The sequence below is a fragment of the Dinoponera quadriceps genome, unplaced genomic scaffold, assembly GCF_001313825.1.
Source record: "Dinoponera quadriceps isolate SergipeBrazil2010 unplaced genomic scaffold, ASM131382v1 scaffold1325, whole genome shotgun sequence".
In the NCBI taxonomy this organism is placed as follows: domain Eukaryota; kingdom Metazoa; phylum Arthropoda; class Insecta; order Hymenoptera; family Formicidae; genus Dinoponera; species Dinoponera quadriceps.
Window position 1 is genome coordinate 313,792 of NW_014555404.1, and position 20,407 is coordinate 334,198.

The 20,407-nt window shown below is 35.2% G+C and overlaps 6 protein-coding genes and 1 non-coding gene across 13 annotated transcripts; 3 read left to right on the forward strand and 4 right to left on the reverse strand.

Annotated features, from left to right (window-relative positions):
• Positions 1 to 443: 443 nt before the first annotated feature.
• Positions 444 to 3,071, forward strand: LOC106744067 (flavin reductase (NADPH)). Its single transcript, XM_014618484.1, has 5 exons — positions 444 to 696; positions 1,167 to 1,331; positions 1,440 to 1,529; positions 2,627 to 2,758; positions 2,826 to 3,071. The coding sequence occupies exons 1-5, from the start codon at positions 624 to 626 to the stop codon at positions 2,969 to 2,971; spliced, it is 606 nt and encodes a 201-aa protein (XP_014473970.1). The 5' UTR covers positions 444 to 623; the 3' UTR covers positions 2,972 to 3,071.
• On the reverse strand, positions 3,003 to 8,944 carry LOC106744068 (N-acetyltransferase 6). Of its 3 annotated transcripts, XM_014618485.1 has the most exons (6): positions 8,884 to 8,944; positions 5,740 to 5,843; positions 5,049 to 5,270; positions 4,501 to 4,620; positions 4,275 to 4,408; positions 3,003 to 4,119 (listed from the first exon to the last, which is right to left on the reverse strand). In XM_014618485.1, exons 4-6 carry the CDS (start codon positions 4,611 to 4,613, stop codon positions 3,767 to 3,769), a joined length of 600 nt encoding a protein of 199 aa, XP_014473971.1. In that variant the 5' UTR covers positions 4,614 to 4,620; positions 5,049 to 5,270; positions 5,740 to 5,843; positions 8,884 to 8,944; the 3' UTR covers positions 3,003 to 3,766. The 3 variants fall into 3 exon arrangements, with proteins under 3 accessions (XP_014473971.1, XP_014473972.1, XP_014473973.1); XM_014618486.1 differs by lacking the exons at positions 5,740 to 5,843; positions 8,884 to 8,944 and having other exon boundaries at positions 5,049 to 5,279; XM_014618487.1 differs by lacking the exons at positions 5,049 to 5,270; positions 5,740 to 5,843; positions 8,884 to 8,944 and having other exon boundaries at positions 4,544 to 4,621.
• A 908-nt stretch (positions 8,945 to 9,852) lies between these two features.
• On the forward strand, positions 9,853 to 13,368 carry LOC106744061. Of its 4 annotated transcripts, none has more exons than XM_014618473.1 (4): positions 9,853 to 10,171; positions 11,762 to 12,034; positions 12,527 to 12,918; positions 13,135 to 13,368. In XM_014618473.1, the coding sequence occupies exons 2-4, from the start codon at positions 11,945 to 11,947 to the stop codon at positions 13,343 to 13,345; spliced, it is 693 nt and encodes a 230-aa protein (XP_014473959.1). In that variant the 5' UTR covers positions 9,853 to 10,171; positions 11,762 to 11,944; the 3' UTR covers positions 13,346 to 13,368. The 4 variants fall into 4 exon arrangements, with proteins under 4 accessions (XP_014473959.1, XP_014473958.1, XP_014473957.1 ...); XM_014618472.1 differs by lacking the exon at positions 9,853 to 10,171 and adding an exon at positions 10,240 to 10,276; XM_014618471.1 differs by lacking the exon at positions 9,853 to 10,171 and adding an exon at positions 10,283 to 10,444.
• On the reverse strand, positions 10,454 to 11,585 carry LOC106744063. The gene is made up of 4 exons (XM_014618476.1): positions 11,502 to 11,585; positions 11,337 to 11,430; positions 11,021 to 11,254; positions 10,454 to 10,863 (listed from the first exon to the last, which is right to left on the reverse strand). The coding sequence occupies exons 3-4, from the start codon at positions 11,242 to 11,244 to the stop codon at positions 10,593 to 10,595; spliced, it is 495 nt and encodes a 164-aa protein (XP_014473962.1). The 5' UTR covers positions 11,245 to 11,254; positions 11,337 to 11,430; positions 11,502 to 11,585; the 3' UTR covers positions 10,454 to 10,592.
• Positions 13,369 to 13,445: 77 nt separating the features above from the next.
• Positions 13,446 to 18,216, reverse strand: LOC106744062 (ras-related protein Rab-8A). 2 transcript variants are annotated; one of them, XM_014618474.1, is made up of 5 exons: positions 17,629 to 18,215; positions 17,357 to 17,417; positions 16,923 to 17,268; positions 16,631 to 16,633; positions 13,446 to 14,774 (listed from the first exon to the last, which is right to left on the reverse strand). In XM_014618474.1, the coding sequence occupies exons 1-5, from the start codon at positions 17,750 to 17,752 to the stop codon at positions 14,676 to 14,678; spliced, it is 633 nt and encodes a 210-aa protein (XP_014473960.1). In that variant the 5' UTR covers positions 17,753 to 18,215; the 3' UTR covers positions 13,446 to 14,675. The 2 variants fall into 2 exon arrangements, with proteins under 2 accessions (XP_014473960.1, XP_014473961.1); XM_014618475.1 differs by lacking the exon at positions 16,631 to 16,633 and having other exon boundaries at positions 17,629 to 18,216.
• A 193-nt stretch (positions 18,217 to 18,409) lies between these two features.
• On the forward strand, positions 18,410 to 19,588 carry LOC106744064 (probable 28S ribosomal protein S16, mitochondrial). Its single transcript, XM_014618477.1, has 3 exons — positions 18,410 to 18,819; positions 19,033 to 19,363; positions 19,402 to 19,588. Exons 1-2 carry the CDS (start codon positions 18,688 to 18,690, stop codon positions 19,315 to 19,317), a joined length of 417 nt encoding a protein of 138 aa, XP_014473963.1. The 5' UTR covers positions 18,410 to 18,687; the 3' UTR covers positions 19,318 to 19,363; positions 19,402 to 19,588.
• A 167-nt stretch (positions 19,589 to 19,755) lies between these two features.
• On the reverse strand, positions 19,756 to 19,850 carry Trnai-uau. The gene is made up of 2 exons: positions 19,813 to 19,850; positions 19,756 to 19,791 (listed from the first exon to the last, which is right to left on the reverse strand). It is a non-coding gene; the product is annotated as a tRNA-Ile (tRNA).
• Positions 19,851 to 20,407: the final 557 nt, after the last annotated feature.

Below are 20,407 nucleotides of genomic sequence, written 5' to 3' on the forward strand. Positions count from 1 at the left end.
ATCAATAGCTCCCCATCTTCTTAAATCGCATATTCTACCGCTTGTCCAGGACACAACAGCGCCAATCAGCGCGTGATCAGACCACGTGACCGAGTTAACGGCTCTCTAGGTTATCGTATAAATGTAGTCTATGTTTTCAGGCGTTCTGTATCGCTTCTCACTTTGGATATTTGATCTATTCTTTTTAGCTGAACTGCGACTTAGTTTAAACAATTAACGCAAATTGAAGCGTGAGAATCTCGTACGTACGCACGTAGTGTGTATATATGTAAATTTCTTGCAGCCAGTTCAATTAGAAAAAAACGGATGAACTTTTATAGCAACTTGCGCATTTTAACGCAACGATGATAAGGGATCTCTAAAAAAAATATGAATGAGTTCCGAAATATACTATCAGTACTGAAAATATCTAGTGTACGTATTAGATAAATTATCAGTATATCTTGGAACACCGTTTTCCATGAAGCTGATTATTACGTTGTATAACCTATCAGCGCAATAATGTATTTGCTGATAACATTACGAACGGCGCTTTCGAAAATGACTCGGCATTATGTCTTTTTATGGCGATGATATAATAATACGCTCACGCATGGCGCACACAGTTATCGATAAACAGCGAGATGAAGCGGGTCGTGATATTCGGTGCTACTGGAAACACGGGATTGTGCGTTTTGAGATCGGCAGTAGAAAATGGTAATTCCGATTATATGGATGGTTTTTCCAAATTTCACATCACGCGTACATTATGTAAAATCATGACGCGGTGGTAAATTTATGTATCATTGATACTATACCGCCGATGATTTCGTTGTTTACGATAAAAGTATAATTTTATGTAATTAGCGTTTCTAAAACTTATCTTTTCTGACTAATTAGAAGTTATATATTATGAAATAATTCATTCAAATTTTATGCAACAACCATTTTTAGACAACATGCATGTCTAAAATACATGTTACAGGCTTTTTATACCTATATAAGACGGCAAACATCATCTTATAATACCTTTAAGATGACAGACGTCTTGAAGATGCCTGTTATAAAATATTTTTAGGAATATGTAAAGGATTGTATATATATATGTGTATTACAACTATTATATAGTTGTACTTTATAAGAGGTTTCTCTATATTATGAATTTATTATTGCGATTACATATACAGGTTTAGATGTACGAGCTTTTGTAAGAGACACAGCCAAAGTTCCTAAAGACCTTAAAAATAAGATTGAATCAGTTGTTGGAGATGTTACTGAGGCAGATCAAGTTGCAAAAGCAATAGCTGGTAGAGATGCTGTAGTGGTAGTGCTTGGAACAAGAAATGATTTGAGTATATAACATATATATATATATATATATTTTTTTTTTATTAATATTTACATTTTTTTTCACACAATGATGTATTGCATTTTTTCCATTTTATGCTGTATACTTTTAGGTCCTACTACTGTATTATCACACGGTCTGAAGAACATAGTGGATGCCATGAAAACACACAATGTTGAACTAATTTCTGTATGCCTGTCAGGTAAGGTATAANTTTAAAGATCCAATTAAACAAATTGATGATTAATCGGCAAAATTGTCAGCAATTTTTAGCCATATAATTCATTGTTAAAAAACAAATTAATAGTTTTGTGTAGGTTGACAAAATAGAGCAATAAACATTGGACTGATAACAATGATAAAAACCGATAGAAGAGACTATATAGAGACATCTCGCGGAGAATCTCAAAGACGTTTAAGATATTACAGAGATATCGGGGTGAATTCCAACCGAACTCCAACAGGAGGATAAAGTTATTAGTAAGATTTGCAATTTCCCAAGTCTCTCTCGTCTGCACGGATGTTGTCATGGGATTAAAAGAGCGAGAAAAAACGCTTGATAACAAGCGAATGTATATTTTAACATGCAGAACGCGGTCTTCCGCACGTAGATTCGATCGGCCGGCAATATATCTCTCGCACGATATCGCGCCATTTCCCTAGAAACAAACGTTTTCCGCCCGCCGTCTCGTCTTTTTTCAAAAGAATTCCGTCGCGACTCGATCGCTCATCTTTAAGACCCGAACGCGGCTTTATCCGCGAGCTCCCCTTCGATTTTCCTTCGTGTCTCCGACGCAGATACCCGGAGCGAGCAAATAGACAAAGGGGGTCTGTCTGATCTTACAGTGACGCAGTAGTCAGATCGCTTTCTTTCACTCTTCTCTAGATCGCTTTGCTGGCCGAGATTATTCGGCGCGTGACTCGCGCGCTGACCGTTGCGCCAATTCTTTCCCTTTCGTCGGTCTTCCGCTGTCGCTTCGATTGCTTCCTGCAATGAGAGTTAGTTAGCAATCTCTGCTCCTCCCGATAGCACCATGAATTCACCTTATCGGTTCTCCCACGACGCCACCTCTTCAGGTGGCCCGCTCTTCTTCCGCCCGGAGTGATATAAATTGTTTCATATCACTCCTGCGAAAATCTTCGCTACACTATCTACGCGACGGGGAGCGCCCAAACGCAGCTCTTCGCGGTAATATCGTTGTTTTGAATGTGCAGGCAAATTGATTCGAAAAACCGAGCAAGATCTGGCGTTTCATTATTTCACCAACTAATGGCTTCTTTATTATCTAAAATTTCCAGCATTTTTATTCTACGAGCCTGGAGCAGTGCCTGCGATATTTAAAGATCTGAATGCAGATCACAAACGCATGTTCGATATGATCAAAGCGAGTGAGCTAAAATGGGTGGCAGTATTGCCGCCGCATATAGCAGGTATACGTTTGAAGACGTAAACTCTGTCGATATGTTCGAGAAATTCAATGAGTTTTGTCTCTTCCAGATACACCTAAATCGAAGTACACTGTCAAATTCGATTCCTCGCCGGGCCGTGCAATCTCCAAATATGACTTGGGCGCGTTTCTCATCGAGTGCCTCGAAAATCCTGAATATCACCAGAAAATATGCGGTATTGCGAGCGCAACATGATGAATTTTCATTGTACAACAAATAACATGAATTAAATGTAAAAGAAGTATCGTTTTAATGTACGGCTGAGAGATAACAAATTAAAGATAGAATGAAATTAGATAGGTAACAACTGTAGTTTGATTCACAGATTAAAACGCTAAAAATAAGCATATCTTTAGTTAAATTAGGCATATATTGAGATTATAAAAATAACTATATTAAATCTATAAGCAAAAAATAGAGAGAATAAAAATGTAGAATGTTCCAGAACTATCGCATATATCCTTACTATAGATTAAAAATAAATATATCGATATTTTTGTGAATGAAAATTTGATCTAACATTTTTGTCTTGAAGATTGAGCTTGCTAATTGACCTTTGAGTGAAATTTCTATGAATTATACAACAAATTATCATTTTCTCGCGATTAGAAAAAAAGTCACATAATCCTGAAACAATATCGGTTTTTTATAGACTCTGGTTTATAATAAATATAGTATCACTCACGCTACTCAAGCCAATTGAAACATCAAATACATTCGTTTTCAACTTATTTTCATCTGAAATGACTTCTATGTTTCATTTGTACGAGCATATTATTGAATATCTGATTTTCCAAATAAAAGTACTTGAGTCTTTTATAAAAATACTAAGCTATTTATTTCGTTCTATGATTAATCCCGTTTCTGCTCGTTCTATTTAATTATATTCATCTACAAGCATTAAGTTTTGTCAATTGGCATGAATTGTAACGTCAACGAATGCAAGATATGCGCATTTTGTCGCGAAGCATTTTAAATGTAACGCTACTATCACAATTTCTTCATCATGTGTGTTTTCTGAGATGACATTCGCATGTCGAAAAATTTCGATAGTTGAAACGATGGCATCGGTGGCGGCGGCGGCGGCGGTTGTCTAGCAGATTGATCGCCATTTTGTTCTCTGAATTTTATTCTGCTGAGGGGTGAACTAACGGTTATGATGTCGTTAATGCCATACGCTTTAAACGGGTCGCACAATTTGTATCCATTTTTATAGTAAAACACTTCTTGACCGTCCGTCCTTAAGTAGATATTCTTCAGGCCTCTCTTCGCCACGTATTCTTCTACTCCACGCAGCAATCTAGATCCTAATCCCTGAGATCTACAGCGATAGTCGATTACAACTAAAATATCACAAATTTGTAATACGGCACTTTGTGGCTTTACTACAAAAAGCAACGATTTATTGCCACATCGCTGGAATTAATTCTAATACTGCACACATTTGTTATGCACATATGTTGAAGTATTAGAATACTGTCGTGCTGTTTTCACCTACCTGATTCTATAAAGCAACTAACTTTCGATTTAGCCACTAAAGATATTTTACAGTGTCCAAGGACTTTGTTCTCATCGTTAATCAGAATTAAACACGTAGGAAAATTGTCGCAAGACACATTCAGAGATTTCATTCTGCAACGTAACAATAGAGGAATGGTGAGTTTATTTGGCACATTCTCATACCAGTTATCTTAGTCTGTCTTTCGAAATTAAGGAGAACACACCGTGCAGTTTCGCTTCGAGGCCACTCTGAATTAAGTAACTTACAACAATCTGTAATCAAATCACGCCGATGGTGAAGAGGTATCACTACGTACTTTGAGTTACTTTCCATCATTCGTTGCCTGTAATCAAAATTGTTAGTATTCGTTTAGTTTAGTATAAAAAAAAAAAAATAAAAAAGACAGTTGAGGGTAACTTGCGCATATGTATATGTCGTGTATGTCCTACTTTTATCGCATTATCTTATAACAACAATACCAAAATGTCGTAACTATATGCATTGTCGGCTTTTCGGAAAATGTTTTATTGGTCATTTTTATAGTTTAAATAAATTCTATTGCTTATAAATATGTATATACTGTACAAAAGTAAAAAAAACTCGGAGAAAAAACACAGCTATGTATTTTGTAAACGTTTACAATGGAGCAGATCTTTATCAAACGAACATTACATCTTCGATTGCTATGCGCGTTCAGATACGACAGGGTGATTAACAGTGAGACGTATCGCTAAGACGAGCGGACGAGTGATGGGGAGAATAAACGCTTACCCTTTTTCTTTTTTTTTTCTTTTTAACGTGGCAATATTGGAGAGATTATTCGTAGACCAACTCGATACGACACTCGGAGCAGCGAGAATGGCCCAACGATGTCATCGTCGCCCCAGAACGCACAAGAACGATATTTCGGTCGATTTTATCCCCACCGTATTACGTTGAATAACTATACGTCTGCATCGTGATCTACTGCGGCCTGGCGCGTCATCCCGACACCTACAATCGAGCTGTTTCCGTATTCGTGGAATTGCTTCCTGGATTTGTCAAGCAACAATTTTGCAAAAATAACTACACATATAGATACAGAAAGAGGGTGGTTCTACATAAAAAAAAAAAATAAATCGAAAATATGGAATAACATGTTTTCATAACAGTCTTCATTTTCGAGAAAAAATGCATTTTGATGATTCGTCAAGATTACTGTTTGGATCTAGCTGACTTTCCTGTCTCTGTATGCATTTCTAAATATTGTTAATATAAAAAAAATCGGGGATAAGTAACAAGTAAGTTTACTTTTTAAGAACTTTATTTTGTTAAATTAAAATTTGTTGGAAATGATGTCCATTTCTTTGTCATACATACTACAATGTATATGAGTCGTCCTCTTTCTGGTTAAGATAAGGCGCTTATTGAATCAAGAAATCGTATTTTTGATCATTAAATACCGCTACAATTACGTACGTACCAATAGCGACAATATCGGCTCCGTCGAAAGAATCTTCTCGAGCTATCTTTCACACAACTGAGTGAAAACTCTCATTGGCATTTTGATTGTAATGACCGATGCATCTAAATAACAAGTCATTCTAAGACAGAACTTAACAAATCGGCTTCATTTTCTATCAATTGCGTAACGCGCAACTCTATGTCGCCGGCTTTCAGACTGCCCGCACATTTTCTGTTCTCCTGAATTCAATTTTTCGATTTTTCAATTCGTTAAATGAAAAAATATTTCTAAAAATTCACGCTACTAGAAAATGTAAAAAAAAACTGAAAACGGATTTTTTCGAAACTTCAAACATATCTACCCCAAAAATCGAAATTGTTTGGATCGGAATTGTTTGTAAGAGCGTATAAAGAACGCATAATTATATATATCTTTACTATTCATTTTGTATTAAGGGGGAGGGGGGAGGGGCTAGAGTTATACAAACGTTCATACGTTCGCTGTTCGTTTACTAGATATATGTCCACCTTTAAGTGAATCATTCTCTCATATATACGTGGGTTTCCATCGCGTGCATCAAACATTGCCACATTTTATCCTCAAAGTAACATAATGTGACCTTTAAATAAGACTAATAAATCTAAGAATTAGGGTATTTATAACATTAAATAAATTATATGAGTATAAAATATAAAAAAAGGCTATAAATATTAAAATGTTTCATTTAAGTGTTAGATTTATTTTTTCTAGTTGTATATATGAAAAAATAGATATACACGTTACTTATTCTTTGCATTTTTAAAATGATAAAAATATGAATATAAGTATCACAAGAAAAAGGAGAATAAAAAGAAGACTGAAGAAAAGACAGAACTGAAAGTACAACTAAAAGACAAATATGATTTTATTTTATACGAATGTATGCATACATATGTACTTATGTATGTGTATATTTATATGATAATATATATTCTTACAGATTTATATATTTATATTACACACACAAACATATGTGATTATACTCATAACCTTGTGCTACTTTCATTTTTCCAACAGATAAAAAAGATTAATTAGAAATATATATATATATATATATAATTTTATCAAGCAAATAAAAAGAAATAAGGATTATGAAATATGTTAATATTTTATGGTATAACCCCCCCCCCCCCATTAATATGAAAAATAAACTTCGTCTATTAACACTGAAAGATCATTTGACAATATGCTAATTAACACTGATTACTTGGTACGCATATTAAACAAAAATATTCTATTAAGTTGTATTTATTTTGACGATGCATGTAAATAACGATGTACTAACTTACCTTATACCGTACGAATTTAAGTATAAATAATAACAAGCTCGAATAACAAGTTCATACAGTCATACGTATCAGCAAGCGTGAATGAGATCCGACCTGATCTTGTTATTCGTTAACATATCATTATTCACACGCCTCATTGAAATAAAAATAATTCAATATAAAATTATTAATTGCTACATATATTATATAATCAGTGTAAAATGTTATTTATATCGCTAATTTAACATATATCAAACATTATAGTACTTTTGTAATAAATTATTTAAATTTCTTAGTAATGCATAGTAATTTTTTAGTAATGCATAAACAATAAGGTATGTATATGTACATATACATACGTATACACAGACATACAGAGTTGACAGATTAAAGGTTGCAACATTTTTGCATAATAAGTTTTGCAACGTATACTGTATTCAATGGGAAAATTGGTTTTTTAATAATTTCCAAAAGATACATTTTCCTATTGGATATGAAAAAATATGTTGCAAAACTCATAAAAAAATATTGCAATTTTTAATCCGCTGGTAGGGAATATATAAAGCTGACATGATACCAATTAACACTTTGATAGTTACTGTTACATATTCAGGTAGCCAAACCTGTGTAAGCAGATTCTGAACCGTTTGCTATAAATTTTTGATAGCAGAGAGGAAACAAACCTGACACAGAATCTATCTGATGATGTTGCCAAACTGCCAGCTGCCAGAAATCTAACAGAGCCTATTCACATGCTATGCCAGCAGAATCGAGCAGAGCCTGTAGCAAGCAGACAATTAGCAACAAAAATCAAGTAGACTTTGCTGCGCGCAGTTTGGCTGTAGGATCCGGTCAGGTTTTGCCATCAATCTATCATGAAATCATATCAGCAGAACACGAGCTTAACCCAAACACAGCTGTCTATACATGTCTGTGGACAGACCCTGATCGAATTTGTCGCCAATCTATCGGCTGACTGCTAACAGATTGCTTACTGGGTATATGTAATTTCATTCTGCCAACAACTACTGTATTATAAATATTTTTCAATAACTATAGTTTGTAATTATAATATTATACAGAAGATATATATATATATATATATATATATATATATATATTTGTATAAAAATGTTTGTTTCTTTATATAATTTAAAGAGATCTTGAAATCGTCCTGTTTTATCGTAAATTTGTTGGTATTATATTCAAAGAAGAACTAAAAATTCTTTTGCACAATTATAATACACACGTTAATGTATGCGAGAACGATTGATTTTACTCGAAAAACGAAAAAAAGTTTTATAATCTATTAATTTTCTTCGTTTTTCGAGTAAAGTCAACTTGCCTATATTAACGTATTGTAATTGTGCAAAAGGATTTTTAATTCTGTGCAGCTAACGAATCTAGCACTAAGATATTTGCGGTAAAACGGTGACTCCAGAATCCTTTTGAGCAAGCGCCTGTCGACGGCAATCGAAAATTTTTCTGAAGTGTCAAAGTATCAATTGTGACAGTTTGTTTACACACATCGCCAAAATAATTATAATTGATACAAAATTATTAGTTGGGCCGTATATTAAACATTGGTATAAACAAAATCAACATTCCCAAAAAAGCAAAGCCATAACGAAAAATTTCAAATTCAGAAAATAAAATGCACCAAAATAGAAAAAGAAACATTCCTTTCATATGACTATTACACAATGTCACAAATATCAATGATCATTTCTACGCGTTTGTTCCGGATCGCAGTTCCCTTTTTTTTCACTGCACACGCGTATGTCCTACTTTCCCCAGTAACCTCTATTCTATATTTAAATATGATAGACCGCATTTTCGCGCACATGATGCCTACCACTGCACGATTGCTCGACAAAATAAAACTACACTATCGACGAATTCTGCACGCGGCCACAGTGAAGCCCACAGAAGTACAAATGTATTGAAAGGTACACTGCTATACTTATGGCCAGTGTTCATGGTCGGATTTTATATATAAAACCGTCTTAAGATTATCTTCAGATTCTGTACGATTCATTTCATTGGCTACGAAACATCTGAGGATGGACTTAAGACGATCTAAATATAAACCCAGCGGCACACGATGCTTATTTTCGTGCTGGATAGAAATACTGCGCTCTGATTGGTGCATTTCCAAAAATGGATGACAATACATCAATCAAAACGCAGTATTTCCATCCAGCGTGAAAACAAGCATCGCTTAATGCCGCTGGCTTAAGATACGATTATGAATACCGGCCTATATTTGTGAACGCATGTGTTAGAGATTAGGGCTGCGTTCGGCTTTATATCCACGATGCAAGATGATCCCGCTGCAATCGTAAGTACAGTCGCGGAGGGGAGCGCGGCCGACCGCGAGGAGAAAGGACCAGGAACCAGGACCGAGAACTGAGGCGCAATTAAGAGCTTTATTTTTATAATTTTACGCTTACAACAGTTTATTTTTTATTTTGCGTATAAAACAGTTTAATTTTTTATTTTTAATTTACAACAGCCTTATTTTTATAAGTTTACGTGTTAAAAGCGGGAAGTATCTAAGAGTTTTTTTTAATGAATACTATTATATCAAAAAGGCGTGTGAGATCAGAATAAGCTGTAATTATAAGACGCGCTTGCGAAGCCGCATAAGAAAAGACGGCATAAAAAGATAAAAATGAAGAAGAGTTTTTTATTGATATCGTGAATAAAACTAACAAGTTCAATTTGACGAAAAACCGAAAGTCATTTCCCAAATACATTCACAATAAGAAACGCCCTAGAGGGGATACTAGAGGGAATTTCCGGTCAATACAGCACGGTCACAGTCAACATAGAAAGCAAAGTTAGACCATCTCAGCGACTGGCTCCAGTCCACTATAAAGTAAGGTTAAGGGAACGAGGTTAGGTTAATCCGACCGACTGGCGCCAACCGGACCAGGAAAGAGAAACGCGCGTGCGCAAGATCCACGTGGGTTCAGGGCGATTGGCCAAAGCCAGCAGCGAGAGAGAACATTGGTGGAAACCGGCGACGATTGAGCGTGCGCCTGTGCGAGCCCCTGATAGGCGATAGCGATTGGCCAAGGCCAACGGCGAATCGGGGAGCATTGCGGAAAAGAGGATAACGTTCAAAATCATAGAGGAAGGTAACTATTTAATTTAACATATATTTATTGTGGTCTATGTTTTTTAGTTTAGAGAATAGCCATTTATAGCAGGACACCCTATATATAACTTCAGTTTACTTTGTGGTAACATAAATATTTCTTAAATATTAAGTACATCTTCGAGTAAACTTTGCAAGTATTGTGTGTAAAAATATAAATGACAAGGACATGTGTATATATATATCACAGCTTTTGCAACATATAGAAAAAGGGACTGTAATAATAGTAATTACCTGAAACTTGTTTCACACGGTAGGAAGATTGAAATACAAAGTTAGGTTTAATTTTTCACTTAAATCATATGATATGTGACATATTTGTAATTCCACTGAAAAACTCACATCTAATTTCACATTAATATCTTACTTGAGATAACCTTCAAGTAACAGCTATTAAGCTCTTACTTCCTTTTGTTCAAATCTAATGTTTTTGGACATGGTTCCAGAACGTATCGTCTAAAATTCTTGTGTACGTGGCTTAAAGCATCTTGCAATCGATTTATGGTGTTTGTAAGTACTTGGAGCAGTTCACTTCTGATTTTATTCGTTAAAGCAGTGCGAAATTGCATCAAGAGTGTGAAGTCAATTTCTTGAACATCCAGCTTCTCAGCGGTCTTCTTCACTATTGTTACATCTTCGCAAAGAGATTCCACATTCGATTCACTCAATTGTCTACAAATTGCATTTTAATCAATAATATTGAAAATTCTTCAGACGTGGAAATAGAGATATATTATTTTTTTAGTATATATTTCTAATATTTTTCCAAGTAGCTGCCTAGTGCGTTTGCATATATGATTTATATAAATTAACATTATAATGGACTTACGGTTGATTTGTTTCCCTAGAAAGTAACTCGGAACACATTTCATATAAAGCTAGACACTCCAAGCTAGTTTTAAGACTGCCGTTTTTCAGATACTTCTTAAATATTTTTCTACTTTCCGGATGAGACAAAGTTTTGCTTATATTATCTGTAAGTTTATCCAATTCTTCAGGTGGAATATCAGCCGTACATTTCCCGATACATCCAAATTTAACCGAAGCCTGCATGCTCAGTAATCTGAAAGAAATTGGGGGCTAATTTATTATTATTGAATCACTAGGATTCCTTTCAATTATTGTTCGTCATATAAATTTGAGACAATTTCGGATATCCTTAGGATAAAGTGTGCTGCGTGGGTCCTTCCCGGAACCTCTGTTTACACGTGCTGTAGAATACAGTATCCTCCCCTAAGGCTGAACAAATCATTTCCTTAGTTTCGCTAGCTAAATTGTTTCTTAGCAGGAACGCTAAAAGCACACAATACCTGACATGCCGTTTGTCGGACGTCATTGTGCCTACTTGCTTTTTGAGGTTGTATCAACTGCAGAGTATTATGGTTTTTTAAGTTGGTATTTCAAGACTCTAATGTGGCGGCAAAAAAAATGTTCGGTTTAAATAAGTGCTACAATTGATTGAATTTAGCGGCCGAGAATTGATTTCTACATTTAATAGATACTAAAATCTATATGAAAGTATCGACCCGTATTCTGAACGTTAATACTAAAAGTTTATGTTATATATAAGTTTTCAGTACTGGCAGCAAATATCGGAATGTTCTTATCGGGTCCCACTGGAAGAGGGTTGCTAATACGAAATCAAACTTTGGGCAAAAACTTCGGATGCGTTGTGAATTTTAGACACGCTGGGAACATCGGATATATTTAAACTTTAATCAATTAGATTCCGAGACGATTATATATCACAGTCATGGAGAATACAAAGACGCCGAGCGTACAAAATGTTTCTCACTTGGAACGACAGTTTCGTGAAAAGTTGTACGAATTGCAAAACAACACGGTGAGCGCAACTGCTATATTGATCAACACTTGGCGTATTTAACCATTTATGCTCAATAAACCTATATGTCTCTATGCCTATATGTATAATACTATATCTGTATTTTTTCTCTATATAAAAGTAATACGAAAGTAAATATTTGTGAAATTTAAATCTAGATCCGAATTGTTTAGGTATTCGTAAAGCGAATAAAAGAGTATTTAAATCAAATCGTACAGGAGGGTTGTGACCAATATTTTTATATCAATTAGTAATCATTCTTCTACTTAATCTCTGATATTTCGACGGTATTAAATCTATGATAATTTCTTCAAAAATAAAAGATAGAATAATATTAGTAATTGTAAGTTTCGTTGTTCCGGCCAAATAAGTTTCAACTTTAAGTAGTTGCTCTTGATATATTTTGAGAAAAGAAAAAAATTTGACCTCTTTTGTAATACTATTTTAGATATTATCGGAGCGATTAATTAAATTAATATGGTCTTGGTTTAGGATACCTTACAGTTGATGCAGAAAGAACTTTTGGAAACTCGTCACGCTTTATACAGTACAAAATTGCAGTTAGAGAAAGAACGTGGGGTCTCTCACGAGCTAAAAATGCAGCTAAAAGCAGCTATGGATAGAGTGAACAAGTTAGAACAGCAGCGAGCAGAAAATCAAATCAAGTGCGTTCAATTACAAGTCAAATACGATGCAATGTCAAAACAATACGATTCTCTGATGAATCAAGCCTCAAACACGAAAATGTGGGAAACTGAATATAAGATGAAAGTTCGTAATCTAGAAGAGAATCTACGTCAAAAAGACGCAACCAATGAGAGATTGGGACAAATGTTAAAGGATCTTGAATGTAATAATTTGCATACTATTAACGTGATTGATCAGTAAGTTTGACTTCACGTTGACGTACCAAGTTTTAAAGAAAATGTTTTTATTGCTATGTAACAAGTGTAAAATATGCTGTTTTAAGTAATGTTAAGTTTACATTACGTATATGTAACTTAACTCTTACTTTATATATGTAATCCTAATGAGATATATTTTTGGATAAATTTGGAAAAGACCTTGGCACACGATAGTCGGATTTATTGGTTTTTCAGCAACATCGCAAAACTTGCACAAGAGCATCGATGGCTGGTGAAATCTTGCGAGGCGATTGTCAGTCTGAACCAACGTTTACAAACTGTAGGTCTGTGTACGTACGTGATACATGAAAAAGATACGACAAAAATTAACAATTTGGAACGCATGTTAGTCTCGCAGCCGCCGATCGGAAATGTAGCTTCTGGAAATGTTTATTCAAAAAAATAATATAATCTCCAGCTACATGAAGGAAAGCAGGATAGGATTTCATAAATGAACGTATAATGACACGTATACATATATATGTACAGGATTAATAAAAAATATATTATAATAATCGTCTGTATATTTAAGTATAAGTCGAACAAGTTCAAATGGTAAAAATGCAAATTTCTGTTAAAAAGATACACATTATGACAACCAACGAATAAAATCTTTGTTTTATCGTAGGTCCCTGCAAACGAAGCCATTCTTACATGCAACGTAATACTATCGGAAACCTCGCGTATGTACTTGTATGCTCATATCCCCTTTTTTCTTGCAGACCCAATAAAAATCCTACAACTATCTTGCGATATATAACTAAATTGTCTATGTAAAGTTCTTGTTCAATTCGTCACAAGGCATTTTAATTCCATCAGTTAATGCTCTAGTACACTTAACGTTTTTCCGTTAATTTTGTGAAAAAGCTATTTGCTTAGTAACAGTATAAAAACGGTCGTGATACTGCTTAATCTTACATTTATATGTATATATACGTATGTGTGTGTGTATGTGTGTGTACCTCTTTACTTCTAATCATCGTGTGTATGTGATGTTGCACGGTGATGTGTTTTTATATATGCATTTCTCTAGACACATCGTCCTCCGAATTAAATGAAAACATACACGATGGTAAATCACGTTGAAACGATATAGAATTTCGTGCACGAAAAAATTTACACATTATACCATTGCCGCTAAAGTTTTAAGTAACATACGTACTAACTTGTATACTTAATATTGACTCTCTCCTATAAAATGAAAAAAAGAAATCATGCTCCTTTAGTTACATGAGAAAACCAGAGGAGAAATTCATTTAATTTGATATATTACAGATAGATAGAATTACAGCGGAGGCTTCCGACCGATTTCATAAACTTTCTGATATCATATAGATAAGATATAGATAAAGGATACCTACCAAGGATCCCGATCAACCTACTTATCACAATACTATCGCGCAAATCCATCCAATCGAATTTAATGAGAGCAGCATAAATTCTATAACCGCTGTACCAACTAAAACATAAGACGCTTCTTATACAATAAGTTAGAAAAATCGAATACTTTCTCCTCTGAGGGTTTTTTTCGGCAAATAATACATTTATGTAAATAATTTCCGAGTCTTTAGTACGACGGGTATATTTCATCATCATCAAGGAGTAAACCCACTAGACCCAACGCTTGGGATATAAAAAGTTTCACAAAACACCCGATTTGTTCGGCGAAATGAACATAAGTAAATAATGATAGTAAATAGATGCGCCTCGTTGTACAGTTGCATATATTTGGGGGGTCAGAGTATAGTACAACGAGCGAGCCAACTAGGTGGCTTCCTCTGTGGTTCTGAAGCTTTCAACTGATGGCCACCTCCTTTTGGTGGATTCGATGCCTCCTGCACAAAACAAAGCATAATATTAGTACGACACAATGTAAAAAGGATATGTTCCTGATGTCAATCTCACGACAACAAACTCTCCGATATACTTTATATATCACAAGACAAAACTTACCAGCAATTCACGTGTGTATAACGTGACATTAGTTAATACGCATTTGTTGTTAGAGATAACAAAACAATGTGATAAGCATTTACACGAGCAGGATATGTATAAACTGAAATTATTAGGTGTTTCAGTTAGTTTTGAGGGTTGATGTTAGGATGTATTATTGGACGAAGATTCAATTTATAAACGCTCAAAGAACCACTTGGTCAATACCACTGTATGATCGTTTAAAAGCCATGGGAGGGAAGATGGATTCCACGTCTCAGTTGGCTAACCGAAATCGTCATAACGTTTCACTGTTCTCAAGGCACAAAAATAAGTAGCTTTTCTATCAAGTTGTAACTGGCGATGAAAAGTGGATAATATTAAAAACCATCAACACAGACGTCAAAACGTAATATTCGTGGAAACAAGATTATGAGAGCTCTGTATTTGGTTGCATTACGAAGACGTTGCGTATTACGAACGAGTTGCTAAAACCAAATGAAACAACAATTACAGCAAGCATTCGACACAAAACGATCTCCAATTGCGAGTAAAAAGAAAAACGTAAGGTAATTCTTTTGGACAATGTCAGTCGCCAAGTCCGTGAAAGACAAGTTATTGGGACTCGGAAAGAGGGAAGTCTTATCCCGCGTATTCCTCAGACATCTGATTATTATTATTTCTTCCGATCGATGCAACGAGGTACACACTTTCGAAATTTCGAAGAAATCAAAAAATTCAGCGATGAATGGATTGCTTGTAAAGTTCTTTTTCTACCGTGGGATTCATTTATTGCCGATGGGATGAGCAGGCGGTGGGAAATATTTTGATTGAAACACATGTCTTTTTTTTTTTTTTAACAAATGCAGTTTTGAGTCAAAAAACCCTTAAAATTAATCGAAACCTCTAATAATATGAAAAAGATTTTGAGAGTTATGGTTACGAGAAATGAGCCTTGTGTTAAAAGCATTTGAGATAAGCATTTAAAATGTTTCTTTGGTACAAACATATGATGAGTATATGCATTACCTTCTCAGAAATAAATTGATAAATTAAGAAAACGCAAAAAAAGAAAAACATTAATAATATAACATGCAGCGACACACGTCTGCGACTTTTGAACTTTGTGCTTTCTTTTTGTGTTATCTCTTTGTATTTTATCGTTGAGGGTCCGAATTCACAGAACCGAAACGTGACTTACACATCTTAATTTACGTCGATCGATGAACGAATAATGCAAATTCAATTTTATTGTAATAAGAAATTGTATTCTCGCGGCGATATCAATGTTGCACAATTGTGGATAAATCGAAATCCCATCACTTGACAAACCTTGATGGTATTACCACACGCATAATATAGCCAAACGAAGCTCTCAGAGATTCACGCGGTTTCGGAAAGTGAGCTGGCCGAGCGATAGCGTGGAGGAGTTAACTCGTTCAAAAGCAACCTCGAGACAGCGGTCACTTTTAAGAGAGCCTTCCGGGAGATCACAAAATCGAGAGTCTTGAGTTCGTTTTCGCGCTGGCTATGCTAAAACGCTCCTTCTTTTCGTATCGCTTAGCCAGCCTCGAAGAGCTTCGTATGGCTACACGCATATATAGATAGTATCGTCGTTTGTCAAGTGGTGGACTTATTCACGATTGTGCAAATCTTACTTGCTTTTGCTCGATAACATGCAGCAGTTAATACATATCATAAAATGCTTCGTTCTTTGTTGTTATAATTATAAGGACTGACTAAAAACGAGAACAGTTACCTTCTGCCAAGATAGACCAGCACCAAACATAGAGAAATAGAGACAGAAAACAGAGAAATTTTGGTTATTCCATAGTAAATGTGAAAATAATGTACATGTGAAAACTAATGCTGAATTTAGCGACATAATTAAGCATATATTCTAATAATTTATATCATCCTATCAATTATGAATCTATATATAGGAAAGACTGTATATATATATATAATATATATATATATATATATATATATATAATGTGAAAATTGATAAATTTCATTAACAAGTATGTGCGAGTATAATTCATTCTCACCAGTTTCTTTTCCATTTTTGCTTTGATATCACGAGCCAAGGTGTAAAAAGCCTCTTCCACATTGATACTAGATTTCGCTGAAGTTTCCATAAATTTAATGCCGTATTCAACAGCTAACTGCTCGCCCCTTTCCTTGGTGACTTGCCTCTTGTCCGTGAGCTCGCATTTATTACCTAACAACATTTTCTCCACATCCGCAGATGCATTCTCTTCTATATTCCGAATCCAGTTCTTAATATTCTCAAAACTTTTGTCATTTGTGACATCGTACACCAACATGATACCCATTGCTCCACGATAGTAAGCTGTGGTTATAGTACGAAACCTCTCTTGTCCAGCAGTGTCCCTAAAAATGCAGGTGAAAAAGTACCTAACCTTACGATATCAAATTCATTCGATTAACTCTATGGAACAAAGGGGAAGCAACACCGTACCATATCTGTAGTTTAATTTTCTTGCCATCCAATTCGATAGTGCGAATCTTAAAGTCGATGCCTGTAACATACGATGAAATGGTAAGCCTAACACCGGGAGAAATTCCAAAAGATACGGTGAAATAGATCTGAGCAAGCGAGCGTTGCAGGATGAATCACGTAGAGGCATAACATGCTCTTTGTCCAATGACATTTGGCCCGCGCGCGCGATACACAACCGAGACACACCCCGCGGTGGCAACGTAGCGAAAACCACTGAACGACACACGTACCGATGGTGGAGATGAAGGTCGTGTTGAAGGCGTCTTCGGAGAAACGGAACAACACACAGGTCTTGCCCACGCCGGAATCGCCGATCAGCAGCAATTTGAATAAATAGTCGTACGTCTTTGCCATTCTCGATAACTCAACGGCGGACGTTGATTGACGGAGCGATATTATTTACTGCCCTCACCAACACCAGCGGATACTTCCTCACGTTTGGCCCACAACGGGCTTCACCCGCAGAACCAGCTGGCTCTGTCTATATCTATCTCTTTCCCACTCTTAGCTTCTCCCCGAGGAGATATCTAACCACTTCAGCCGCGAGACATTTGACGAAGCGCCTTCTTCCCGTGCTCTATCTCTTTCTCTCACTACGAGTCTTCTCGAACGGACGTGAATTGCAACAATAACGACGAGTGTAACGAAGATGCGTGGCACCACGACGACCTGAGACTCGAGAATGGAGAGAGGAACCTCGCTTCCGTCTTCGTCGCACGAATTAACAAAGTAGATTAAAACATCTGTCATAAGAAGCTATGACAGCCATTTGATTGCATTTGACGCACATTTTTCCCTCTGGCCTGTTCTTTTTAGCTGCGCTACCGAACCGGTGCAATAAGTTGAAGCAAGAAAACATACGTTTGTCTCACTTGTTTATCACCAGTTCAGCAGCGCAACCAAAAAGAACAGGCCACTTGTGTGTTGTGGCTACCCTGAAATCCACACGGTGGATGTTAACAGGTGCGTGAAACACATCAACGGAGATAATCGAACTCTCTATTATCGATAAAAGTGCCTCTAAAACACTAGTTCTCTCCTTCCCGTCAAGTCTTAAGAGAGAAATAACATTTCTTCATCATGATTGGTCCATCGAAGGCCACTCAGTTTTTGAACGCAACCTTGGCTGTGTTCCAAAATTCACTGCTAGCATTAAAAAAATCTATATAGTCCATATTACGTACACTCTTAATACATTGGCAGTGAATATTGGAACATTGATGGCTACCTCGATGTTCTTCTAACCTCACTTAAACACTCAGTCACATACCGTGATTTAGAAAATAAATATGACGCATATTTCTCGATTTCCTCTGCATCCTTCATCTGGCACAGGTATTGTTGGACGGTTTAGGACGTCGATACGTTTTGTTCGCTATGGCTGCGCCAACCGACCGTTTTATCATATCATCGTAATGAATGTAAGTTTGATCAATCGGCTGTCGAGAATTTAAAATAATGCATTTCTGTCTTTTTCGGCTATATTTTTTTATCTTTCTCTATAATTAAGTGAAAACGTATGTATATATATTCGTTTTTCGAGGAATGAAATGATGAACAACATGCAAATGTATAAAATTCATACACCTATCCTAATGATCGACTGATCGATTGACTTTTTCTTGTTAAAACAGGTAAAACAACACCAAAAGCGACCACCGATAGAACAACTCGGCACCTATGATCCTATTCCAAATAAGTACAGTGAGAGATTGGTGTCATTCAATTTCGAAAGAATACAATATTGGTTAGCCAAAGGGTCACAGATATCCACACCTGTAGCAGAATTATTAGGAGTTGCTGGATTTTTTCCTATTCATCCAAGAACATACATGAGAGCATGGAGAAGACGCAGGAATGCCACTGAGAAAGCTACCCTGGAAAATATATCTGAAAAACAAGCTGAATCTGTAAATTAAAACATTTTCCATATGTTGCTTTAGTTTGGACCTATTAGTTCTATATATATATATATATATATATATATATATATGTTCATATACATATATACATGCGTCAATTTTTCATAACAGAGCATTATTATCACTGCGTTTAGAATAGGAGCGATACTAAGAATGCTCACATTTTTTGTCAGTGTGCGAAAATCATTATAAGCGCGTTCAGAGAACGGGGCTGTATTTTTTTCTGAGAAGTATAATGAAATTAAAATACCTCATAATACAATGTAAACTTTATAATAATATGTAAAATATCACCAGTGTGTCGATCCTTAAGAATTAACTTAAACCGTCGTCATGAAATCGCAGCTTGACGAATACCGCATATAGTAGTTGTAGTTTAAATAAAAATCTTATATTGTTATAGAAAATAGAATAAAATTTTAATAAAAAAAAAATTTCCCCAGGTGAGGCTCGAACTCACAACCCCGGCATTGCTCACACATATTACTGTCTTATAAGTACCGTGCGCTAACCGATTGCGCCACTGGGGACTTGTGAGTCCACCGTTCTTAATACAGTAGATATGGTAGTGCATTGTATATATATATATACAATCGTAAACTTTTATACCTTTGTAATTAATTTGTGCCATAATTGGCGTATAATATGCAACTTAAAAACAAGTATTTAACAAAACATTTTTATACTTGATATACTTTTTCTTATAACACGATATTATATATTGGAAGGTTATGTTGCATTAATTTAAAATTAAAATTTAATTAAAAAAAAAATGCAAATATGCCCTTATAAGATAAATGTAACGCGCACTACAGGTAACGTATAATACTTTTTTGTGACTATATATACGATTAGTCGATAAAATTTAATCATTTATATATAAAATAATGTATATTCTTATTTATTTGAACTGTACTAAACAAAGTGCAAATAATCAATATTTTTTATATTTTGTTAATATATATTTTATATTAACTTATTTAATATTTAATATTCGTTTAATATTCGTCACATATATTCACTCCTGTGAGAAATATTATAAGTTATAGTTAACTTAATAATTAAGAATTGTTTAATTATATAATTC

Coding starts and splice junctions, on each gene's coding strand:
- LOC106744061 (XM_014618473.1), top strand. CDS start 11,945: ATGGAGAATACAAAGACGCCGAGCGTACAAAATGTTTCTCACTTGGAA. Junction 12,035..12,526: donor ACGAATTGCAAAACAACACG/GTGAGCGCAACT, acceptor GTCTTGGTTTAG/GATACCTTACAGTTGATGCA. Junction 12,919..13,134: donor ACTATTAACGTGATTGATCA/GTAAGTTTGACT, acceptor TTGGTTTTTCAG/CAACATCGCAAAACTTGCAC.
- LOC106744068 (XM_014618485.1), bottom strand. CDS start 4,613: ATGATGGAAAGTAACTCAAAGTACGTAGTGATACCTCTTCACCATCGG. Junction 4,409..4,500: donor CCTCGAAGCGAAACTGCACG/GTGTGTTCTCCT, acceptor GTTACGTTGCAG/AATGAAATCTCTGAATGTGT. Junction 4,120..4,274: donor TAGTTGCTTTATAGAATCAG/GTAGGTGAAAAC, acceptor GTGATATTTTAG/TTGTAATCGACTATCGCTGT.
- LOC106744067 (XM_014618484.1), top strand. CDS start 624: ATGAAGCGGGTCGTGATATTCGGTGCTACTGGAAACACGGGATTGTGC. Junction 697..1,166: donor GAGATCGGCAGTAGAAAATG/GTAATTCCGATT, acceptor TTACATATACAG/GTTTAGATGTACGAGCTTTT. Junction 1,332..1,439: donor TGGAACAAGAAATGATTTGA/GTATATAACATA, acceptor GTATACTTTTAG/GTCCTACTACTGTATTATCA.
- LOC106744064 (XM_014618477.1), top strand. CDS start 18,688: ATGACGCATATTTCTCGATTTCCTCTGCATCCTTCATCTGGCACAGGT. Junction 18,820..19,032: donor ATCATATCATCGTAATGAAT/GTAAGTTTGATC, acceptor TTGTTAAAACAG/GTAAAACAACACCAAAAGCG.
- LOC106744063 (XM_014618476.1), bottom strand. CDS start 11,244: ATGCAGGCTTCGGTTAAATTTGGATGTATCGGGAAATGTACGGCTGAT. Junction 10,864..11,020: donor TCTAGGGAAACAAATCAACC/GTAAGTCCATTA, acceptor TGCAATTTGTAG/ACAATTGAGTGAATCGAATG.
- LOC106744062 (XM_014618474.1), bottom strand. CDS start 17,752: ATGGCAAAGACGTACGACTATTTATTCAAATTGCTGCTGATCGGCGAT. Junction 17,418..17,628: donor GACCTTCATCTCCACCATCG/GTACGTGTGTCG, acceptor CGTATGTTACAG/GCATCGACTTTAAGATTCGC. Junction 17,269..17,356: donor AAAATTAAACTACAGATATG/GTACGGTGTTGC, acceptor CTGCATTTTTAG/GGACACTGCTGGACAAGAGA.